General features: G+C 50.2%; 2 protein-coding genes across 9 annotated transcripts in view; one reads left to right on the forward strand and one right to left on the reverse strand.

Annotated features, from left to right (window-relative positions):
• znf827 (zinc finger protein 827) overlaps positions 1 to 7,703 on the forward strand; it is a 51,096-nt gene extending 43,393 nt beyond the window's left edge. Inside the window, exons 12-15 of one of the 3 annotated variants that reach the window (XR_003891721.1) lie at positions 1,192 to 1,401; positions 1,594 to 1,771; positions 2,884 to 3,614; positions 3,934 to 4,031. Coding sequence is in view for 2 of the 3 variants with exons in the window: in XM_029851521.1 (XP_029707381.1) it covers positions 1,192 to 1,401; positions 1,594 to 1,771; positions 3,934 to 4,906 (1,361 nt within the window). In the remaining variant the exon portion in view is untranslated. Of the gene's footprint in view, positions 1 to 1,191; positions 1,402 to 1,593; positions 1,772 to 2,883; positions 3,615 to 3,933 lie in introns of all 3 variants that reach the window. The other 2 variants (XM_029851522.1, XM_029851521.1) reach the window with 2 other exon arrangements.
• A 434-nt stretch (positions 7,704 to 8,137) lies between these two features.
• Positions 8,138 to 22,193, reverse strand: mmaa (metabolism of cobalamin associated A). Of its 6 annotated transcripts, none has more exons than XR_003891723.1 (9): positions 22,129 to 22,193; positions 21,476 to 21,908; positions 21,242 to 21,364; positions 20,636 to 20,806; positions 20,483 to 20,568; positions 20,051 to 20,200; positions 11,194 to 11,304; positions 8,548 to 8,646; positions 8,138 to 8,459 (listed from the first exon to the last, which is right to left on the reverse strand). XR_003891723.1 is itself a non-coding variant. In XM_029851524.1 (7 exons), exons 2-7 carry the CDS (start codon positions 21,885 to 21,887, stop codon positions 18,458 to 18,460), a joined length of 1,227 nt encoding a protein of 408 aa, XP_029707384.1. In that variant the 5' UTR covers positions 21,888 to 21,908; positions 22,129 to 22,193; the 3' UTR covers positions 17,958 to 18,457. The 6 variants fall into 6 exon arrangements, 3 of the variants coding, with proteins under 3 accessions (XP_029707384.1, XP_029707385.1, XP_029707386.1); XR_003891722.1 differs by having other exon boundaries at positions 8,548 to 9,103; XR_003891724.1 differs by lacking the exon at positions 8,548 to 8,646.
• Between the last annotated feature and the right edge of the window lie 853 nt (positions 22,194 to 23,046).

The raw sequence follows: 23,046 nt of genomic DNA on the forward strand, positions 1-23,046 counted from the left end.
TTTATTGTTTAAAACAGCTTTGTCCAGTTTATTGCTGACGTTTTGTTCCTCGAGAGTTTTCTCCGTGTGTCTGGCTGCACATTTATGTGTGTGTGTGTGTGTGTGTGTGTGCTAAGACGGTCTGGCTTGGACCGTTGAGGGGTCTTGTTTATCTGAGAAGGTGGGCTCTTATCGTGCATGAGGGAGAGAAATCAATAGGCCTTGGATCCTTTGGAGACAAGCTGGGTTTACGGTGCCACTGTGGCCATCTTTTAAGTCCCTCGGCCCAGCTCGGCATTTATCACAGCGTCGCAATAGATGATGGAAGCCTCAGCCCAACACGTAGTGGCGTTACACGTTCTGACGTTAAACGTGAAGAGTTCCCGTAGCGCTGTCCAGCGGCTGCCTGGAGAGCGTCGGAACAAGAGTCTTCAATTAAATCCTAGAAGCAGACGTGATTTAAACTTGTTGCCGGGTTCGCTTCGCCATCTCTGTTCCTGTATCACGAAAGGGTGTCAGGCAGTCGTTAAAGACGCGTTTCAGCAAAAGAGAAAATATGACACTTGTGCGTTAAGGCGCCTTCAGTGTCATCGTCGTTCCTTTTCGCTAATATCCTGTAGCATTGGCCTTTTTGTGTGTTCTAACAGGACCTAAGGGCGTGTTAAATGCCGTGGAGATGACAGACCTGCGCCTGCGCTAGCATGACCCTCCTATAGCGCGATACGATTGAAAGCAATTCATCATTTCGTCCGTGGTGAAAGCGCTCCAGCGTGTTTTCTGCTCTGCATTAAAAAGACGGGTCAGCCGTTTCAGGACGCGTGCAGCCTTTCCTGCCTCTCTTTCTCTCCCCCCTGAGCGAGTGCCCTTTGTTGAGCTCTGCCCTGAGATGCTCCCACCATCTTAGCTCCCTCAGCCATGACCTGCGCTCCGCACTCCTCCCTCCGTCTCGCCCCCTCCTCCTCTAATTCTCTCTCTCGTCCCAGTGAATTGCACACTCAGAGAGCGGAATCGATAAAAGCACACTGTGTCTGGATTTGACTGGCAGCATGGCCTCAGCCGGAGCACAGGGCTGTCAGGGCTGCCTGCTCGTATTATACGTCAGTTTGCACGTGAATGTACAGAACAGAGGGAGTTGGTGCATTTTAAGCCTTGAAACGTCTTCCGTCTTACCTTTAAAAGACTCTCCTGCCTCCTGCCTCATGTCCTGTTTAGGTCTGAACTCGAGGAGTCCCCTCAGCGAGACCAAGAGCACCTCCTCGTCCCTCTCGGCTCTCAGCGACTCACTCAACAGCTCAGAGGGTGGAGACCTCACTCATGGTAACGAAGAACTCAGGGGCCTTCTGGCCCTGCCCTCATCTGCAGGCAGCCAGTCCAGCTCTGGAAGCCACTCGGGATCAGGAACTGAGGACAAGCCCGACAAAGGCAAGGAACCGTGGCCACTACATACACTTTCTTAACAGAGTAACAGATTTCTGAAGGAAATGAACCCGAAATATGAACAATCAAATGTTCCCAAATGGATTTTGACTAAGAAATGATCACAGCCGTTTTTGTCCTCCGAGCTGGAAGAGCAGCCCAACAAAAGCCGTTAAAAGCGGAACTCTTCCTCTGCAGGATTCGAGTGCGTCTTCTGCAACTTCGTGTGCAAGACGCACAGCATGTACGAGCGCCACCTCCAGATCCACCTCATCACCCGGATGTTCGAGTGCGACGTCTGCCACAAGTTCCTCAAGACACCCGAGCAGCTGCTGGAGCACAAGAAGTGCCACACCGTCCCGTCTGGAGGGCTGAAGTAAGGAAAGCAAGTACAGACAGAGGTTCCTAACTCCGCCGGCCCTCCCCCTCCCCCAACCCCTCAAGCTGTTAATTCATTTGGTGCAAAACACACACGAGTATGTGCAGGATCAGAGATTCGCGGCGTACCAGGGGTGTGCTAGTCGCTACTTATCTAGACCTGTTTCTTATCTAACCCTTCAGCAAACAAACGGATCCGTCGTCTGTTTGAAGAGTGGTCCAACAACACGTCTTTATTCATTTAACCTCACTTTAATGCTCATTATCTGCAGGCGGCAAATTAAATGATGCAAGCGTTAGCGCAGCTCCACGGCCTCTCTTGGCAAGTGTGGCGCATTAGGCTGCGGTCCCCGGGTCTGCAGTGGCTGCCGCGAACAGGAAGGAGAGAGGGGGGCGGGAGTGGGCCCGGCCTCGGGGCGCGGTGCTCTCCTGACCACTGCTAACAGCGGCGCCAGCGAGGACCTGATCATGTCCGCCTTCCAGAACACCGCTTTTTCCCCCCAGGTGGGGGAAACTCGGTAAAAGCCGCACGTTTAAATCATTGGCTCAAGTGATACGACTGAAATTGGGTCAAGAGCGGCATCGCTAGGACCTGGAAGGATCGTGATGAACGGTGGTCTCCGACAGACAGTCGCCCGGCATGAACACAGGACGTGAAGCATAAAGGGCTTCGATACGCGCGGTCCAAACTGGACTCGGGGGTAGAAAAGGTCAGTAGCCTTCAGGGAAACGCGGCGAGGAAGCGTCATAGGTCACGTGACCAGACGAGTCCAGATCCACCCTGTTCCAGACTGACGGGTGGATGAGGAAGAAGGGGGGGCGGAGCTAGTGATGCAGCCCCCGTCCCACAGCCGGTCTATCAACCGTACCGTTTCCTGCTAGTTGCACTTGAACGCACCGTCGTCACACTGGCACACCCCTGGATAGCGATGAAGGTGTGTGACTCGGCTGGTACTTCTGCACATACACACACGCCTATTTCTGCCTCACGACGAAGACGGTTTTATTTTGCCGACACGCAGCACCTCACGCGCCTCCCCCTCCATCCCCATCTCCCCATCGTCCCACAGGAGCCTTTGTTGTACTCTGACATTGTTTGTGTCATTTCAGACGAGAACGCGGCGCTCATCCGTTGTTCCCACCGGTCACGGTGGCACCGTTTCTGACGAATCAGAATTTCAGATGCGTCCGATTTGGCGATTCATTTTTAAGACCCCATCTTTGTTTTCATGAGTCCAGCCCGTGCATGTGCAGAGTCATCGAGCCGCCTCATCCTGTCATAAACAGAGATCTGTGTGTTCATCTTTTTACCTGTGCCGTCTTTAGATGACCTCAACTTTCCCAGATTACCGGAAATGCTAAAATTTCCACGCTCGGCATTTAGGAAGCTGCCAAAGCTCCCGTAGGCTTTAATCTTAGACCAAACCCGAGGACCCAAACACACAGTAACCTTTGCAGGGTGTGTAAGTTAAACATGTGAAGGGATTTTAAATGTTTTTTTGTCCTGTCTGGTGTTGTTCCTGAAGCCAGATTGCCTTTTATTTAATCTAAATTAGCATTTAAAAGGGAAAGTAACAGTAGAGGGAGGAAGATCAGCGTTCTCGCTCGTCTTCCCTGATGATATCTGCACACATGGGTGAAGGTTCACAAAGTGTATAAAGCAAATTTCTATTTACTGAAGACCAGACGGGGTTTGAGTAACCATGTGAAGTGTTTATAGGAGTGTGTAGAGAGGGAGAGGAGGGCCTTGATCATTTGGAGGATTTTTCTGAGGTGATTCTGTTCTGCAGGGTTTGTGAAGCGCTTTGGGGCCCAGAGCAGATGAAAGGTGCTATTTAAATGTAAGTGCCACTCCATTCCTTCATTTCCCTTCATGTCCTACTGCTCCAGTCTTTTCTTCAGCCTGTTCACCACACAAACACGCACACACACACACACACACACGCATACCTGTTCACCTCAGCCCAGCCACCACTGAACCACACGCATCACCATGACTACACACAACTGCTCACACACTTTTTCCTCCCCCCCCCGTCCTCCTTTTCATCGTTTTGTGTGATCAAATTTCAAGGTGTGTTACGTGCAGCCGAGCGTGCGCCGCCGCTTTAACCGTCTCTCCCCCCTCGCTTCTTCTGCCTCTTGTTTCCCGTTACCCAGATGCCCTTTCTGCATCTACTCCACCAATCGTCCAGCGGCCATGGAGTGCCACCTCAAGACGCACTGTAAGATGGAGTACCGCTGCCGCATCTGCCAGGGACTGTGGCCAGACCAGGCCTCATTGGAGGCCCACATGCGCGGACACCGCCTGGGCAACCACTATAAGTGCGAGCAGTGCGGCTACTTGTCCAAGACGGCCAACAAGCTGATCGAGCACGTGCGCGTGCACACGGGCGAGCGGCCCTTCCACTGCGACCGCTGCTCTTACAGCTGCAAGCGCAAGGACAACCTCAACCTGCACAAGAAGCTGAAGCACGCGCCGCGCCAGACTTTTGGCTGCCGAGAGTGCCCTTTCACCACCACACACCCGTTCGTATTCAGCCGCCACCTCAAGAAACACCAGAGCTGCGGAGCGGGAGGGACGGGGGGAGGAGAAGAGGAGGAGGAGGGCGACGAGGAGGCCGGCCACGAAGAGCCGCTGCTCCGGAGGATGTCGCCGGGGGGATCTGCGCCAGCGAAGGGCCCAGAGACCTGCCAGCTGGGCAGGGGGGGTGACGGCGACGGCCCCCTCGCCAGTCTAACGGCGTCCCAGGCGCTCCAGTCCGTCGCCTTGTCCATCACGCTGGGCAAACGGCGTCAGCTGGACGTCACCAGCCCCCAGCCCCGCCTGCTCAGAGATCCCAGCAGCCTGGGCGGCGGCGGCGGCGAGCGCCCATCCCTCGTCGCCCCCTCCTCGCGCCGCCCGACCGAGCAGTACAGGAATTGCGACCGCCTGATCCCCCTCACCGCCCTGTTCTCCCCCAACAACCGCTTCACATTCCACTCGCACCTCCTCTCGGGATGGAGGCCCGAGGCGCCTCCTCTCCTCTTCTCGTCCCCCACCTCCCCCTCCCGCTCTCCGCCCTCCCCCACGTCCCACAAACACTCCTTCCTGGCCTACCTGGGACTGATGGAGAGGGCCAAAACTGTGTGACCTCGCCCGCCTCCTCCACCCTCTCCCCTCACTCCTCGCATGGTGACCTGAATGACACTCGACCACCGTGGGGGGAGCTTTTCCAATCAGACCAGCAGAATAAGCTGGACCAGACAAATTAAAGGAAAAAAAAAAACATTTATAAGAGAAAAAGGCTGTACATGCTTACAAATGCATTTATATCAAAAAGCTGCTTTTCTTATCAGTTCTATCAATCGAATTATTACAGCTACTACTCTCTATTACCTTTTTTTTCTGTTTTTAAATGTCTGAATGACCTGGACCCAGTTGCATTATCTGAGGAACCTAATGTATCTCAATTTTATAGATTTTTTTTTTCTTTTCCGATCAAAAGACGAAACAAAACTTGCAAGTGCTCTATTTTAGTGCATTTTTGTCTCTTGCTATTATGCATCAGAATAGCATGCCTGTTTCTGTGTTTCGACTAGCTTTTGACGTCACGAGGAAGCTAAACCCGACATATCCCGAAGTGTTAGCAACGTGGACAGAACCGACGGAACGGAATGCTTTTCGCGGGGGGAGGAAAAAAAGGCACGTTTCCAAAGCAAGGCCTCAAACCACACTTATTTATCAGTCTTGTACATAGTTTTGTAGCCCCCCCCCCTTGTCATCTGTTTTTTTTTTTATTGTTGGTATTATTTTTGTTGGCTTTTTTTGTATAGCGGTGAAACCATGTTTTGCGTAGCTGCTGCCTGAAACCACCTCTGTCTCAGAAGAAATTCGGGCGGGTGACGTTAGCTAGTTCTCCCTTCGACGCTCGCGCAACAGAGGATAAGCTGTGATGACAAAACCATCGGATTTGAATGTCACGCGCGGGTTTGAAAACAGCAAAATGACATCGAGCGAAAGACCTTTTTTTTTTCTTCTTTTTTTCTGAGACCGGTTGGGTCGGGGCAGCTTCATATGCCGAGCTGTGTATCATGCACCTGTACTTAGAGGAGCTATACGAGAGTTTCGTGGAGGTTGACCAGCGGCGGGTTAGCGAGCTAACCGCAGCCAGGGTCATCACAGGCCGATTCAATGGTGCTTTTTGTAATTTTTTGTGTACAAAAAAAAAAATGTTCCAAAATGACTTGAATGAATGTATTTTTGTTTATGTACATGGAGACGAAGCGATACAGAAGCGTGAGCAGGGACGTGCTGGATAAGATGGGAACGTTGTTGTGTTTGGCGGCCTTCTGTGTCTTTTTTTGTCTGTAGTTATTTTTACTTTTTTACTGAGCCTTTTACATCATAATGAAACATTTTCTACTAACATTCATACGGACCCCTGTTGTGGTGCAATGAAGAAGCGAAGCCATTAGCTTGTACAGCGTTGCGTTCAATGGCTTCCGTCACGCCGGCAGACACGGTACTGTTTCGTTTTTTGTTTCATTTTTCCGACCCCCATCCTGCAGCTTTTGAGTTTTAATTGCACTTAATATAGTTACACTTCAAGCCAAAAGCACTTAAACTTTTTTTTTTTTTTTTTTTAATGTTCATTTCCTTTAAAGTGCAAACTTCGATCTACCAAGTTACTGTAATTTTGGAGCGGGCGACAGTTGCTGGGAACAAAAACTCCTTGGTTTTCACGAGCGGACATTTCTAGCGAACTAAGGTCTGAATCTGGAGAAAGTAAATGAAGAAAAATTAAATAAATTAGACAGAAGTCAAGCTCTCTGGGAGCTAAAGGTCCCAGGCTAAATTGTAACGAGCCAATTTTGCACAGCGCTGCACTTTTTGATTAAGAGATGTATTTATCCGTTAAAACAAGAGGAAATGCTCGGAAAGAAGTATGCTTGCGAGATTAAGCAGCATTTTATTTTGGAAAAAAAAGCTTTACCCATTAGTGATAGCGCTTGTGTTTTGGTTGTTTTAAAGCCAAAATCCCTTATTTGTAAAGGGATCTTTTCTTTTTGTTTTTAATCATTTCTGTTTATGAATTGCATTTTCCAAATGATTGTCGCTTTTCCCGGGCTTATTTTCTTCCTACCTGAATCATATCAAACCTCTGGACAGGGATCACGCACTGTCGAGACCAAACTGTTCCCCGTGGCGGGATCTGATGTTAGGATTGAATCCGTCACATCCCGCCCCGGTGCGATGCCTGGACTGCCCCCTTCCCGCCCTGCCTGGCGCTCCGGAGCGTTATCTCTGTTATCTTTTATACTCTAGTGCCACTTGGTGGAAGGAAACTACCCGAGACTCCTGGGAATGAGTCAAACTAATCGTCAGGGTCCATTAGAGGAAGAAAACCATGCAAAAAGTGTGGAATGAAAGATGTCTGCCTTTAAATAACACAGAATCGTGCTGCGCTTCTCTGCCCCCCCCACCCCACCCCACTGAGTGTGAACATTTAAAACCACAACAGAGCTCACATTTAACCTTTTAAAGCACTTAAGTTTCCTCTTTGGCCCTGTTGTGAGCAGCACACCTTTGCAGCACCCGACTATATGCATGATTTTCTCCAGTTTAAAACTAACTCTCGGTTCTGTTTAGTTGCATCCCTCTGCACTGTCTACAATCAGTTAGCTTTACCTGTTTTATCATCACAAGAGGCTCAACTATCTTATCTTTTCGGCACTCTGGGCAAACTTTGGTATGTGCTGTACAAAGCTTTTCTCTTTTTTTTATTACTCCATTGTTGAGGCTGTACAGGGTTGTGACGATAACTGGTAAATAGATCATTTGTACCTTTTGTTTTGTATTTGTTTTCCTTCATTTGGCATTATTTTATGTTCAACTTGCCAGATCTAAATGTAACAGGATTTGAAAGTAAAGCTTACATCAGATATTACGCCGCTGGTTTGTGTGTTTTTCATCACATCTGAATCACAAAGATCAGTCGTAAAAGTGGTTTTTCGCCATCTAAATCCCGAGTGATGTCACAGATGCTCTGATGTCATATTTTAAATGTATAGAAATACTAAAATGGAGAAAACAACATTTAAGGTTTTAAAGAGCAGCCAGAGTTTACATGTTCTCAACCTATATGTTCATGGTGTTACTGAACCTATGGTGGCCATCGGGGGACAAAATAGATATTAAATTCTCCATCACGGTCCAGAGAATTCGGAAAGCCACAGTGGGGATTTTAAATTGCAAATGGGTCACTGCTGACCTTTTTTTCCCACTCCGGCTCCAGCAGAAATACGGCGCAACATTCCACCACCCCCGTCTCAATATTTACACAAATATCTTAAACTTGGGGAATAAACAGGGAGCAGTTTCATCTAAAAAGCTCATATATGCTGACAATTTTATTAAAACCCGTGTTACTCCTTAATTAAAGAGCATAATTCCTTTTCTGTTGTAAATTGCAAAAAAAAAACCAAGTGGATGAGTTTAAATAGAGCCCCGACCACCTTTATGGAGCGCAGCATCGTCTAATTTATAACGGCGGCGGCGCGCCGTCATCATAAGGCGTAGAATCAGTCAGGGCGTCTAAGCGGGTGTTTTTATTAGACCGATGGGAGGTCCCTCTCCCTCTCCTCGACGTGTCGCGGTAATGAAAGTTCCAGCACGTTCCCGTCCAGCCAAAGGTTGGCCCTTCCTAATGAAAACAGATGAAGCAGAGATAAAGTGTTTGCCGACATTAAGGGACTCATTTATCACCGTTAGCCCCCCGAGCTACAGAACACCTTGGTCTGGAGCTCCTGGAACGGGCCCCGCGGCCTCCGTCGCTCCCGCTCCTCTCAGATAGCATCAGTGTTTACAGCCGCGGCCGGTTGAGGATTTTGCTGCCGAAAAGCACTTTTTAGTGGAACTTTCATCGAATCGTGAGGATTCCAGGAGGCTCGCGGGACCCGCGACCCCTGCGTCGACCCCCGCGTGTTCCGCTGCCATCTGGGGAAGTATTGCTGCATCCTGAAGGGGGGTGGGGGGGCTGTCCTCATCTTCCTGCTCATCTTCATCGGTGTAATAATGGAACTTTTCGTCCGCGTTTAAAGTTGATTAATTAAGTAGAAAGTGGCGCCCGGGGCAGGCCGCCTGCCCGCCTGACCTCCCCGTGAGTGTTGATTAGGAAGCGGGGAGCCGTGCAGCCAGTGGGGGGGTATTGATTGGAGGGATAGAAAAGCTCATTTGGATTTTGAGATCGAGCTATCGCTGGCTTTAATGGGGAAGGATTTCTGGATAGAAACGGATTTGTCTGGTCTGGGAGGTGGGCGGCAGTAGCTCAGTGTGTTGGGAACTGGGCTGAGAAACAGAAGGTTGTCAGTTCAAGACCCAGCATGGACAAAACATGGAAGGTGCCCTGGCAGCAGAGGGACCAGGACACCAAGAGCAGATGCCAAAGAACCAAACCCAGTTGCTCATATCAGGCCCCACAGACCCTCACTCATGGTGCCCCCCACATAGCTGGGACAGGCACCAGCCCTCCACCCCCAAAAGGGGAAACATACACAACTAAACCCTGGGAGGTGTCTCCAACCAAGACTTTTACAGTAAATGAAATCATGAGAAGAGAAGTCTGGGCTTCTCTTCTTAGGCTGCTGCCCCCACAACTGGATGTTAGGAGAAAATGAACCAAGTCAAACATGTTTGTTTCTGACTGCCAATAATAAAAAATGACCAGTGTGTGGACAGAAAACAATAAAATCTATCACAATAAGTGTCAATTTGCTGATTGTCTTATTAATCAAAAGGTTTAACATTAAAAAAGATTTTTTTGGGGGGAAGCAACAATTTCTGGGGTGTCTCACTAAAGAACAGGATGAAAGGAGCCTCCACCATGATGGCCGCGAGGAAAGAGAAGCATAAAGAAACGTCACCATTTTAAGTGTCAGGCCCTATTTGTGAAATCAAACCACTTCATCCTGTGGTCAAACGTCACTATTTCACATTCTGTTTGACATTTTGGCTCTAAAATATCAGCCTTGCTGCTAATTACCATCTTAAGTGAGGAGTTGTGTGATTTCCGGGTCCTCCTCCGTCCCAATAACGGCCCTTCACCTCGGCCCGAGCCGCCCGCGCTTCGCCGACCTCCTGACACCACCTCGCCAAAGTTGGCCGCGGTCGATCGATAGCGTGTTAGCTTTTGTTGTTTGAAGGTTCACGCCGCCCTGGCGTTATTACAGCCGCCGAGTCGCGCGGGAGCCGCGCGCGGCTTTGCGAGCGAGCAGCTCCCTCTTGTTTGCCAAAAGTGTAATCCCGCCGTGACCCGCCGTGACCCCACCCTGGGAGGAAAGCTGCTTAGACAGAAGTGCGTGTCTGTGGGAGCTCCCAGCTGCCCGCCCCCCCCCCCCTTCCCGATCATGCTTTTCTCTTCATTTTCCTCACATCTCCACCCCTCTTTACTGTCAGACGGTCTTTTACGGTCACCTCCGTCTCTACGGTGGAGGGGCCGGCCTTCGCTAAGTGGAATCAGATCTCCCCCAACAGAGAAAATAAACAGACAAAGTCTTGGTGCCACACAGCGAGCAGGACCGCTGGCACACAGGAAGAGGATGAAGGAAGAAAATGACCTCTGGAATCGATTTGGCATGGGTTTAGGCTAAAACGGCTCCTCTGCAATTCATAGCTGTGTTTATCTGGGGGGGGGGGGGGACGTGCACAAACGGCATGTTTATTCAGTCCCTTAATGGCGCGTGGACGTCGCAGACGGGGGGCAGGAAGTGCATGTTTCAAAAAGGACGTCGGATTAAAAACGCACACCGAGGAGAGATGATCTGAACGTGTGTTTACAGGACTGTGTGGTGCCCTGCGGCGGGGCAGGGGGGGGGCAGCGCTGCCTGCCCACACCCCCCACTGCTTCCCCCCCCCCCCCCGGGTGAGACGTCACCCTCTAGGGGTCAGCGGTGATTTTTTTTTTGTTTGGGTTTTTTTTAGCCGCAAGTCCCCGAGCCTGGCACATCCAGACATATGGTAGCCCAAATCAGCGGGGGGTGGGAGGGGGATCAGACCACCCCCACTGGGGGCTGCCTCAAATCTGAGCAACTGTTCAGCCAGTCCAAGAGGATGACAAGGATGGGGAGGACACTAATGAGAGTGAGCTGAAACAGAACGGCCTGTTACCATAGCATTCTATACGACAACCCTTGGTTTCTATGGGTAACCGTCGCTGGCATCCCTCTCACCACCTATTAGACTGACTGAATGACACCATCCTGACCGCTGGGAACTTCTCCGTAACGTCTGAAGTTACAGGGACACAACAAACAAGCTTCCAAAAATCCCAAGAACACCCCTGAGCCGCCTCCCCCTCCCTCGGCGCAGCACGAGCGCCCACGATCCATCAGCATGGAGGACAATGACTGGGAAATTGCTATGCTAACATTGACACTTACGTGCACGGATTAGGAGCCATATCCAGGCCGGTCCTTGCTCTGACGAATGTTCCCATCACTCCAGACTGGCTGATAAACAGGAATCTTCTCCGGAAGCTACACGAATTATACCTAAAAGCACAAAGGTTATTCAAAATGCACAAAAACCCGCAAACCCCCCCCAGATTTCTTGACAGATTTTAATGTGAATTTATTACTTTGCGCGTGCTGAAACCTGAAGGAAGGAGTTTGCACCAAGAGGGCTTAACAGAAAAGCCCAAGGTCGAGCCCAAACTAATCAGGCTCCTCATTTCCCTGGATGGAGTAATGAAGTAGAACCCTGACCTCCGGCTGACCCCTGCAGCAGGGTCGGCCGGTTTGGAGGCTAATTAGCCAAAAGTGAGAGGCAATATTAAAAGAGAGCCTCTATTGATTGATACAGTGGTAATAAATGTTTGCGGCCCCTCCCGAATGTCAGGAAACCTTAAATATCTCAGGCTGCCTCCACTCTGCTTGCGTCACAGAGAGTTGATCACAACCTGGTTAGCTCTCCTAATTGTCTCGTGCACTTGAGCTTTTAATGATTTCCATGATTCAATTATCTCTAACCGAATTCCTGTCTTCAATCAATTAAAGCCGCAGCTGCGCCCTCATCCATCTTCCAATCGGGACGTCGGGAATCCCTCCATCCATTCTCATTTGGGAAGAGAGTAGGTCACACAAATTAACAGCAATTGCATCCATCCTTGTCTCCGCATCGATGTTTTCTCTTACTTTTACGTAAACGTAACATGAACACGACCCGCACCCTCTGCTGGAACCCTACAACCCGTTTCCCTGGACTATTAGGTGATAAAGTAAACACTCAGCTCATGTGAGTCTGCCGACGAGCTCAGGCAGCAAAACAAGCAGAGAAATGTAGCCAAGGTTGCCAGTTAGCCGTTTAGCGCCCATTGGTTGATGCAGAGTTGGGGGCCGACCAGCCGTTCCCATTCCCATCAGTCTCATCCCCACTAAAGCAGCGTGGTTCTCCTCGGAAAGGTCGGATCCTCCTTTAGAATGCAAACGCATCCATGCGCGAGGAAGGCAGATTTGACGTTTCATCACCGTGGCGGGCGGCGACATCGGGGGTGTTGTGCTCACATATACTGGGAGATCAAAGACGGACGGGCCAATTACGCGGTGGCGGGCTGGTCTGAGCTTCCTCTGCGCTGAGATTCCGAGGGAAGGCGTCTTTTCCCGTGCGTTTCTGCGGGTTTTTGCAACAGCGCCGCGGCTAACGTGCGTTCTCTGGCACGGGTTTCAACAGAGCTCCCCTGGAGTAGCCGGGGAGCGGCTATCGCAACAATTACACTGACAGCTCTTTTCTAAAGTGCACTTGATTTATTTGATTTAGCCAAGATTAATGGCCCTCCCATGCAGGCGCGGCTGCCAGGGCCGCGCAGTAAAACCGGAGCTCCTGCACAAGCGGACATATGCTAACGGAGATAATGGGATTGCATCAGATGTATGCATAAAATCCAAATATATACGGACATAAACTCAGACATCGACAGAGAAGCCCGTTATTATTCTAATTAATCCAAACCAGACAGATTTGCTCCTCACGTTCCCCCTTTCCCCCCCTCTTGGTTACCGTAGCGATGTGGACGCTCATGGACGTTTCTCGAGAGATACTGGATCATTTTATCGTCACCTGTCTCGTTTCCTTAAGCGGGTTCAGTTTATAACGCCAGTAGTTTGCATTTTGGTTCTGTTCTCAGTCTAAATCACACAACCGGATCGGGACACCTGCCCCGTCCGCTTGGTGCCAACGCGTCTGTCTGGCTGGTTGGCTGGCCAACAGTCACAGGCCAGCGGTCCAGGACGGTCCAGGACGGTCCAGTGCAGTTGGCGCCAACGCTTGTCCATCTGCCCGTGTTGACACCTTTGCTCCCGTACCGTCCAGGAGGACGAAATGTGCCACGGTGTCCTGGCAACGGCCCCCGACACGTCAGCCTGCTGTGACAGAGCCATGCTGGCCCTCGCAGCTCTGGACGTGTCAGGCGCTGCCCCGGCTGGTCCGGACAGCCAGGAACACGCCGCAGCCGCGACAGCCACCGCTGGACTACCGGGGAGCCACCATCTTGTCCGGGGTGGACGGAGCTTGTTGGGTCAGGTGGGGGATGACCGCCTTCATTAGCGGAGATGAACCTTCCAAAACCTGACGATCACCGGCCGACGGAGGGCAGCTGGACAGGAACGAGACATCATGACCAGAAAATGCTTTCCGGGAACGAGCCTGGACCCTCGTCCAAGAATCTGATTCCATTAAGAGCTTCTTATATATTCATAAATTCCATCTCTTTGAAGGCCAAATAAAATGGATTGTGGAGATGAAAGGGAAAAAGATTCTTTTCCAGTTGTTTGAAGGAAAGACCTTCGGAGGGGCCCCGTGTTGGCTACATTGTGTCCTGTGGTCCCCTGAAGACCCCCCCCCCCCCCCAAGGTGGAGAGAGGGAGTTAGAAAGGGTGAATTTTAACTGGAACGTTCAACTGAGCCACCGTGGCTAGAAGAGTGAAACCCAACACAAAGACCATAAAAATCAAATCTTAGACGAAAAATTTGCTTAGATGTAGATTTTTGCTTTGATCATTTGCTGAATCTTCGCTTTGAAGTTCTTTTTAAAGAGAAAAGCACGTGGCGGACAGGCTCAATCTCCAGCTGGAGGCGGCTCTGCAGCCGTGATGGAGGCCGACCCATAAATCCCAGGCTGAGCCGAGCTGCCAGTTATTATGTTTCACCCCTCACCGCTAAACTGCTGGCTGAAACAAACACCAGCACGACAAGAACAGCTTAGCGTGACGCTTCCTGTGATGGAAAGTTTGGCCCGATCGGTACCGAGGAGGAGGAGGAGGAGCTTATCAGATCCATTTATTACTACAGATGCTAAGGAATCCAATTCTTTCCCACCACTTTTGAACATTTCTGGACTCCAGATGAAGCGTTTCCTGTAAACAGGCGGATGGCTTCGTAAACACAAAGGAGGAAAGGTGGATTACTGCTGCGCAGGAGCTCATCGCTCACGTTTGCTGACTTGAAGGTTAGGGCCTGGCAGTTATCCATACACACTAGATCGTGCGTGTGTGTGAGTGTGTGTGTGTAGCGAAGCTGTGGACAGGTATGACAGGCTGACCTCCACATGTTAGTAGAAAGAGTGTGCAGCCCAGTGTTACCTGTCACAACACGAGGCGCCCGCGGCCCCGGAGCGACGGTCTGACCAGGCCACTGGGCAGCTAGAAATAATAGGGACTGGCAAGAGGGCAACGAGGGGTCACGCCGAGGGAGGGGGGGAGGGGCGGGGGGTCGCTGGGACACATGACAGGGGGAGACTGAAGAGAGAGAAGAAAAGAAATTTTACAGTGGCGAGGAGAGCAGTGGGGATAATGATGTGGGAGCGCGCAGGTCAACTCCGGAGCAAAGAAAGAGAGATAAAAGAGGGGGGGGGGTTAGAGAAGGCGGCCGCCACTTCTCCCCGCATGTCACCGCCGCGATCTTCTGAAGGGAGCTGACAAATTATGCGTAAAGGCAGCCGGAGAGGAGGGAAGTCTGACTGCTGCTCGCGAAAACCGGGAGTCGGACTGCCAACCTGGCGCCGCCTCAAACTCGCTTCCAAGTTTACGTTCGCCGGGCCGACGCCGCCGCGTTCCCGGCCTGCCTGCAGAGGCGGAACAGCTGAATTCACTTAGGCGGACTTGGCGAGCAATTAAAGTCCCGGATTAAGACTGATTGCGTTTCGGTGTCCTGAGGGGGCGCTGCCTGCCATCTTCGGGACGTCTCATTAGCATGGCCGCCGCGAGGCCGCGCCGATCGCCGCCGCTGGCACCGCGGCAATAATGGCGGCGTTGTCGGCCTCAATGCCCCCTACCTCCAGCAGAGAGGAATTCGGGGCTATTGTGATTGGCCGCAGTCTGCCGGCGGTGTGAAAGGGAAGGGTTGGGTGCAGATAACCCTCCTTCTGACCAGACCCCCGCGTGTGTTTTTGATCAGCATCAGCGCGAGCAGCTGGATTTCATTAATTGAGCGCTGCCAGCGTTGCTCTGGCAGCGCGGCTGAGTCACACTGGTGGGATTGGTCGCTCTCTGCCCGATATCATCTCCCAACCATAACTACAAATAATTATTCACTCAAATCCATTACCGGGGGTCAATCAAGTTCCCCAATCAGTTCTAAAGTCCAATTACTGGCGCCGAGGCTCCGTCCGTGCCTTCCTGCAGATGAAGGCCGGGCCCACGGGCTGCCCGGTAAATCACGCATAGCAAACAGAGGAGTGTGTGGGAGAGTGCGCGCCTCCTCGGGTTGGTAATAAGGCAGGGGTACACACTGGTCTCCCTGGGGCATTCTGACCATGCCATGCAGCAGAAATCGCCGGGTTAAATAGAATTAGCCCGTGCGAGGAGATGCGCTCGGAATAACAACCGCGTTTCATCGCTCTACAGGCTAGAGAGCACGCCGCGTGCACGCCGCAGCCTGGTATTAACATCCATCTCAGCGGCTGATATAATAAGACATGTCGCCATGAGGGTCTCCTCACACACAGGCTGCACGGTGACCCATCAGAGCGGCATAATGACCGGCGTGCTACGTGCACGCTCATTGCCTGGCCTCTGCGTAACCCATTAGAGCGGGCCTACTTGTACCGGTCGCAGCCGTCTTTAAAAAGTGTCCCTGAGCACAGAGGGGACGCTTCTCACACACTCAGTGAGTCAGACCAGCCAGCTGGACATCAGGACAGGCACTGCGAGCGCATCTGACGTCCTACGGACCGACCGTTTCCACGTGTGGGATCTGTCGGGAGGAGAGCGGCGCCCCGGCGCTCGTGGTCAGGTGGGAGGAGGATGAGCACCAGCGTAGAGGGGGTGCAGCGTGAGGCTCTAATAACCAGCCGCCCGTGACCGGTCGTCTCTCAAAGCTCCTAAATCAGTCTGGTAGGAGGGCCGGTGTGACATTTCCCTCAGCACCAGGCATCCCTCACACTCCCTGGAAACGGGCCCGACCAGGACATTAACACGACCAACCGGAAGAAAAATGCCTCCACGTCGATGCCAGGAAACGCTCGCTTTGTTTAGTGACATTTGTGGGCTCCCCGTTTTTCACCGCTCATCTGAGACGTCGAAGTTTCGGTCGTTTGTTGGGGGTGGGGGGGGGGAGGCTGAGCGGTTGAGAGAGCGATGGCGACGGCGCGAGGGCGTCGCTTTGTTTCGTCCCGAGCCAGGAAACAGTTCTGACTTCATTCTGCTGACGGGGAGAAAGGCTGCCGATGCGAGCTCGTCCGCCTAACACAAAGAAACCTCATCAAAGAGCCGGCGCCGGCGCTCTGCTTACACGCGCTGGATCCGGTGAAATGCTGAACACATGTGCGCCGCTGCCCGTGTTTAGGCTAAAATGGCCGAACGCGATCCGGCAGCATTGGAGATAATCCACCACATGGTGGTGTTTACACAGGAGACGACTGCGTGTGTGTGCGCGTGTGTGTGTGTGTGTGTGAGCTGCAGAACTCGCTGCCTTCCCTCTGAAAAGCATGAGCGGTTCTGGTGTTTGTGTCAGCATGATGGAGGAGAAGGGTGTTACTCAGACCTAATGAATCCATCTGCATTCAGGAGGTATTCTTGCTCTCGTATGCAGGGAGGAGCAAATGAGCGGTGACCTGGGAGCACGTCCAGAGGTGGGGGGTGGGGGGGAGGCTCACTGTTTCCTAAACAGACCACCATGGGCAAACATGGATTACTGCAGACATTTCCTCCCCCCTCCTTTCTTCTCAAAGCGCGGGCTGAGGACGACAGCCCTACAGTCGCACACTCGTCTTCCTCGCTCTTTCCCCTGCTCAGCACTGCAAGGATTGAGAGTTGCTGAGGAAGGGCCGGCGCCCAGGCTCGGTCCCGGAGCTGCAGCTTTTGCTCAAAGTGAGTGACAGCCGCTGATGCCCTCACCTCTGGGTGACCTGGAGCCTGACGCAAGCGTGTTGAGAATGGATGGAGGGCGGAAGGTGGGGCCGTGAGGAGGAGGGTGGTTGGCACTGAGGGCCCAGTCATTAGGATAATGCATCCGGAGCTGCAGTGGGGTTGGGGGGCCCCCTAGTGGCCAGCGGCTGCAGCTTGCCTAGAAAAAGCTAAACTATATATTCTTTTAATTATGAATAACTATAGAAATGCTAAAAGCTCTTTCAAAATACAGCTGCTCTGATTTAAAACAGAACATGCAAATTACTCATATTTGTATAGTGTAGTTATGGAATTCCTGGCGAGAATAATGAAAGTTTTGAGGTCTTTCCTGAGTTACTGACAGAATTAGTTGATTACATTTTGTTGAAAATTGGCCACTCTTGATGGCTGAACTGACTGCACTACCAACACTAAGATGAAATCACGATGAAAAAGATTTATCTTTAGGATTACCGTAAATCCTTTTAATCAGTCTCTTCAACCTTTTATATTGTTGGTTATTAATGAGGAGCCAAACTCTGCCAACACCATCTGAGCACCAGGTGTAAAAGTACAAAATCAAGCTGATATTATAAAATCAATTGAACATTTTAGGACAAAAATGTGGCAAATTTTGTTTCTAGTGTTGTCTCAATGTTTTCTGCAACAGATTATAAGTCTTAAAACCTGGTTAGTCACAGTGCTATATTAATCAGGACACTGCAATACGCCGGTTAAAAATAGATTTTAGGTTCTACGTTTTCATCACAACTAGTTGTTTAGATTGTTCATGCAGATCAAAAAATTCTGCTGAAGCACTGGAGTCACAGCAGCTGTGATTTAATATCGCCCAGTTCTCATGTGTTACCAGACAGTATCACAAAATCACACTTTGGAGATCCACTTGCCGTTTCCAGAAGTCTCGATTGACATTTGGGCCGACTGAGCGAGAAGAAATGTGCAACTTTAAGAAATCCTGAGTTTGCTCTGTAGGACCAGTTCAGGTGGTTGAGGCCAGCATGTAAAGGGCTAGTTTAAACATTTCAGCACAGATCCCAGGTCAGTCTCAAAGCCCTGGACCCTGTTATCATGAAGGCTTGTAGTGATGTCAGTCTAGATGAATGTTCCTTCGATAACGTCCAAGGTCCAGCTACTGTCCACTTTTAAAAATACGGATGTGGATCATCAGCTGATTAACCTTAAACCTGGAGAAAGTTTCTGTTGAAGGACTTTCCTCCGTTCATTTTGTCCAAACTTCATCTGATGCTGAAGTGGCCCCCTTCCTGGCTCCATCGGGCCCCAGGCAGCAGTTCTTTACGAGTACCTATGATGACAAGAATGTCTTGAGCAGCAGGTCTGCAGCCAGGCCAGGAGATATGGCCCCCTTGGTGACCTTCTCCTCCAGCTGAGGTAGAGCACCTCTCACACCCGGATGGTTACTGAAATGAAGGAGGACGTTCTCCTGGATCAAGCTCCACATCCAGACTTTGTGCTGGGCCTGTCGTCGCCTCTGTAACGCGCCGCTGGCCAGCATGGCGTCCTGATACGACTGCATCACGGCCCAGGCCTCCGGGATGCCCTCGTTGGTCTGTGAGGAGGCTCGCATCACCTGAAAGGAGGTGGGGGTGAACACCAGATGTTTGGGACCATTCACACAGACCGGTCTTTATCTTAAATTTAAGATAAAGATGGGGGGCTTTGCAGTTATCCTGTGATCCCCTGTGGTCCTGTCACATGACTTCACAACACGCAACCTCTTTGACACATGCACTGCGGTTCCGACAGGATCAGAATTCTGTAAATACGATTTTACCGGGTACTTCTTGTCAGAGTGAGTCTTGTGTTTGAGTACCCTGGAACCTCCGGAGCAGCACAGAAGGAAGCAAGTGGGCACGCTGACAGTTAGCGGGTAGGTGGACAGACGCCCGAGGGGGGAGGAATTGAGCAGTTTACACAAAGGAGCCATAGAAATCTCTTCCAACTGCAGAACCGAAGCTGTCCGAGAACATCTGGCACCGACAGGCTGACAGCAAAACAGCCTGTCAGGTCCCGTGGATGCTAAAGAGTTTGGTCCTGTATGAATATATTAAGATAAACATGTGTAAACACGTCTCGCGTTGATGTTTTCCTGCCGTCTTTCTGCACGCGAGAACAGACGGATCCTCGGGAGATCTTAGCGTTACAGAGTTTGGCTAAAGTGTTGACGTCAGTCGTGATCCACCAATACTCTGCAATCTCCAGCCCAGCTGACGGGAAATGGAATTATCTGCATCATCTGGAGAAAATTTGACATCAGCTGGCAAAACGGTGAGGTTGAATTTGACGAGCTCGATGGGTCCAGGGGGCCTGTGACTATCAGCCGGTTATGAGTCCTCTCGTTACATCATGACGTTAATCGCTTTACAAAGACCTGATACGAGTCCGATGCAAATGCAGGAAATCACCATAATGGAGACTGAATGCTACGCCAGATGTTTTGGATGTTCTCACTGCCTATACTCATCATCAGTTCCTCGCAGAGGCTGATGGATGTAAAATAAGCATCTGCGCAGAGGAGAGATTGATGTTGAGGGTTTTATGTTGTGCATGCAGGCTTCCAATCAGTGAAATGCATGACAAAGCAGAGGGGCGGAAGGGTTAATGGTTTCTGGCACCCTGACCACTGGGCAGATGTATTGCACTATGCTGGGAAAACAAAAGGACAAGGCCAAGAATTCAGGTGGATGAGTGAGTCACCGCGGTGCTTAAAACGAGGTGCCATTATCATCATCATCCTTCTACATTCTGCCCCCTCTGAGGTCACCTGACTCTTCAGACAAAAGTTAAATGGCCCCATATTGCAGATGTTCCACTACACTACTTTTTTTTATGTAACTGAACCCGCCAGAGTTTTCTGCTGTTGCAAACAAACACACACCTTCGGGTTCCAGGACTTGGACTGTCTCCTGAGCAGCTTGAGCGCGCTGGTGTATTCAGCCTGGATCCTCCTGGCCGGCACCACCAGATCCCCGTCGGACTTTGTCACCACCACCAAGTCGGCCCTCTCGATAATGCCCCTCTTGATGCCCTGGATACAAAATATAGTGATAAAGGGGGCTGTTGCCTGTCAAAGTGAATAAGTTAGCTTATAAATGAATTACTTTGTATGTAATATATGTATCTTTACATTAATGCTGCTATTTTTTACAATGATCTACATTATTCGATGCCACCAAATTCCTCTAAAATGTTGTGAATCCAGGATTAACAGGATCAAGTCCTCCTCTTGATGGAAATAAATGACATTTAATGGCTGGTCACAGGTCAAACAGACAAATTCATGACAAGCCTGAAGCTGCTTTTCACAAACCTGCAGTTCGTCGCCCCCTGCTGGTGGAATTAGCAGCACAAACATGTCAACCATGTCTGCAACTGCAAACTCTGACTGCCCCACACCTGAGGGCAAAAAGAAAAGTTTGAATCTCGTTAAGCGCTCGCGCACTGTGCATTCACCACGTCTTACCTACGGTCTCCACGAGCACAATGTCGTATCCGGCGCCCTCGCAAAGAACAATGGCCTCATTAGTTGTTCTGGTGACTCCGCCAAGTGTTCCAGAGGCTGGAGATGGTCTGATAAAGGCGTTCATGTCCCTGGAGAGCTCAGTCATACGGGTCTTATCACCCAACAAAGAGCCTGCAGCGACACAGAGGAGGTGCGTGAACCTTAGATTTACGTAGCATCAGCACAGATGACCCAGGAATAGCCTCGGGCTCACTTTATTTGCATCAGTGCACTTTTTCTGTCAATTTCCTACCAATAAATTAATAAAGTAATACTATCACTGTGACCCTGTAACCTCCCCACAACACTCTCCAGTCAGAGATTAAATGCAATAACTGTCAGTTCTGAAAAGCTTCTGAGCCAACAGAAATGTTGTATATGACGTTAGGGCCCAGAAGCTTCATTTATTACATTGTTTACATCATCTGAATGGCAAAAGCAACCAAATATATAAATATATATATTTAATCTCACACATACACTGTAAAACCCCCAAAAGGCCATTTAACCACCACTTTTTCATACAAAACAAACTATTATACTTCAAATGGCTTTGCTCAAGCCTACCTCCTGTAGTGCAGGACGAAGGGTCAACCGCCAGCACGGAAACTTTATGTCCCCTCGCTGTCAACATCTTCCCCACCACCTCGATGAAGGACGACTTCCCTGCTCCTGGGGGCCCCGAAAGACCTGAAAATTGACAACGCTACCAAAATCAGTGGAAAAAAAACAACAAAAGGGGCACGGAATTTCCAGAAGATGCCAAGAAAAACAGAGGGTTGTAATAAATTAACCACACACCTACTCTGAAGGCCACTGGCTTCCCTCCATTTTGACTTTCCTGCTCTTTTCTATAGGCCAGAACCCTCTGCAGCAACACCTGAGCCAGCTCTTTCTTCCTCGGATGCTGAGTTTCAACCAAAGTGATGCACTCGGCCAGAGACGCCCTCTGCCCCCCGACCAGCCCATCGTAGAGTTTGTTCAACAGCCTCAGCTCCGGTCCGCACAAGTCCTGGACCTGATGTTCTGAAAACCCCGTGCTCACACCCCTGGACGGCGCACATCTGCTGTGGCCAGGAGGGGGGCTCTGGATGGAGTTGGAGGAGGCAGCAAAGATCCCTCGATGGAGGCAGCGTGTCTTCGTCACCAAGGGGGCGGTGAGGGTGTGGGGGGCTGTGATGTGGCGGAGAAGGGAGACGCTAAATGGCCGCATTCTGCGGTGATTGCGGGCCACCTAGAGGAGAAACCAAAGTCACAGTTACGAATTCCAGCTGTGCGAGGCTAATCAACACCCGAGTAGCTAGACAAGTCGCAGAATTAACACTACGTATTAACGCGCGGCTCGTTGCGTCAACAACATTTATACCATTGGTGAACTTTAATACAAACATGGCAGGAAAGTGCTTACAATTCACGATATGAAAACAGTCAAACCATGTAAAATGCATGCTGACCTCAGTTACAGTGTTGTGTTATTCATCCTCTTCCTGTTTCCGGTGACGTAGCAAACTAGCTCACCGCTGTTCCGTCGACTTTTTTTTTTTTTTAACTTCAAATAGGTTTAAATTTTCCAAAAATGTGCAAATGATAAATAGTTTCGAAATATGTGTAGCAATAACAAATATATTGCGTTAAAAAAGTAGGTTGAAGTAAAAAGGTTTTAAAACGTTTACATATTTTGGCCACAAGATGGCAGCAGAGGAAAGGTCTCGGACCAAGAACCTCGACCACTTTTTGCCCGAATCTGGTGCAAAAAATAACACAATACAACATGCGGGAGCATAACAACAACTGATGATTTTGGTTCATTTTCTAAGTATTTGTTATGATAATAAAATCCATCCAATTTCCAATATAGGACTTATTACAGTCTTAAGTGAGATCTATTTCAAACTATTTAGGTTTGATTATTGTTCTGCAATTTTTTGTTTTCCTATTTTGCAAACCACTAAAAGTAACAATGATAAATAATACTCGGCTTGTATTTCAAATGAGTTGAGTCTTGTCTTCTTTTTAGAAAGCTGACAATGTTGTTTGCTTGGGTGTAGCTCAGCCTTGCCAATAAACAACTTTGGTCTGTCAGCCTCCACCTGCTTGTCTGAGGAATTCCTAAAAACAAAAAGGTTTTGGGGTGCGACAGCGCTAACCACCATGCGACCACACCACCCACGTTACAGTCAGATGAAGCTGCGGTGTGCACAAATACACACTCACACGCACAAGTAGGTCAGTGAGCTCCAGACAAGCTTCCTGGAAGATTGCTGTAACTGTTCCAGCACCGTCACAATTTGCTGCTGTAAAACAAAAGGGACACACATGATTTCATGCACTTTTCCAGCTTAGTGGAAAAACACAATCATGCTTCACATTTG

This window comes from Takifugu rubripes, chromosome 17 (genome assembly GCF_901000725.2).
Source record: "Takifugu rubripes chromosome 17, fTakRub1.2, whole genome shotgun sequence".
Taxonomy (NCBI): Eukaryota; Metazoa; Chordata; class Actinopteri; order Tetraodontiformes; family Tetraodontidae; genus Takifugu; species Takifugu rubripes.

What these genes read in the sequence shown, in the direction of transcription:
- mmaa (XM_029851524.1), bottom strand. Translation starts at nt 21,887, where the DNA reads ATGCGGCCATTTAGCGTCTCCCTTCTCCGCCACATCACAGCCCCCCAC. An exon ending in TGTGCTCGTGGAGACCGTAG is followed by an intron (nt 20,569 to 20,635) that starts GTAAGACGTGGT and finishes TTTTGCCCTCAG; the next exon opens with GTGTGGGGCAGTCAGAGTTT. An exon ending in CCAAGTCCTGGAACCCGAAG is followed by an intron (nt 18,743 to 20,050) that starts GTGTGTGTTTGT and finishes ACCTCCTTTCAG; the next exon opens with GTGATGCGAGCCTCCTCACA.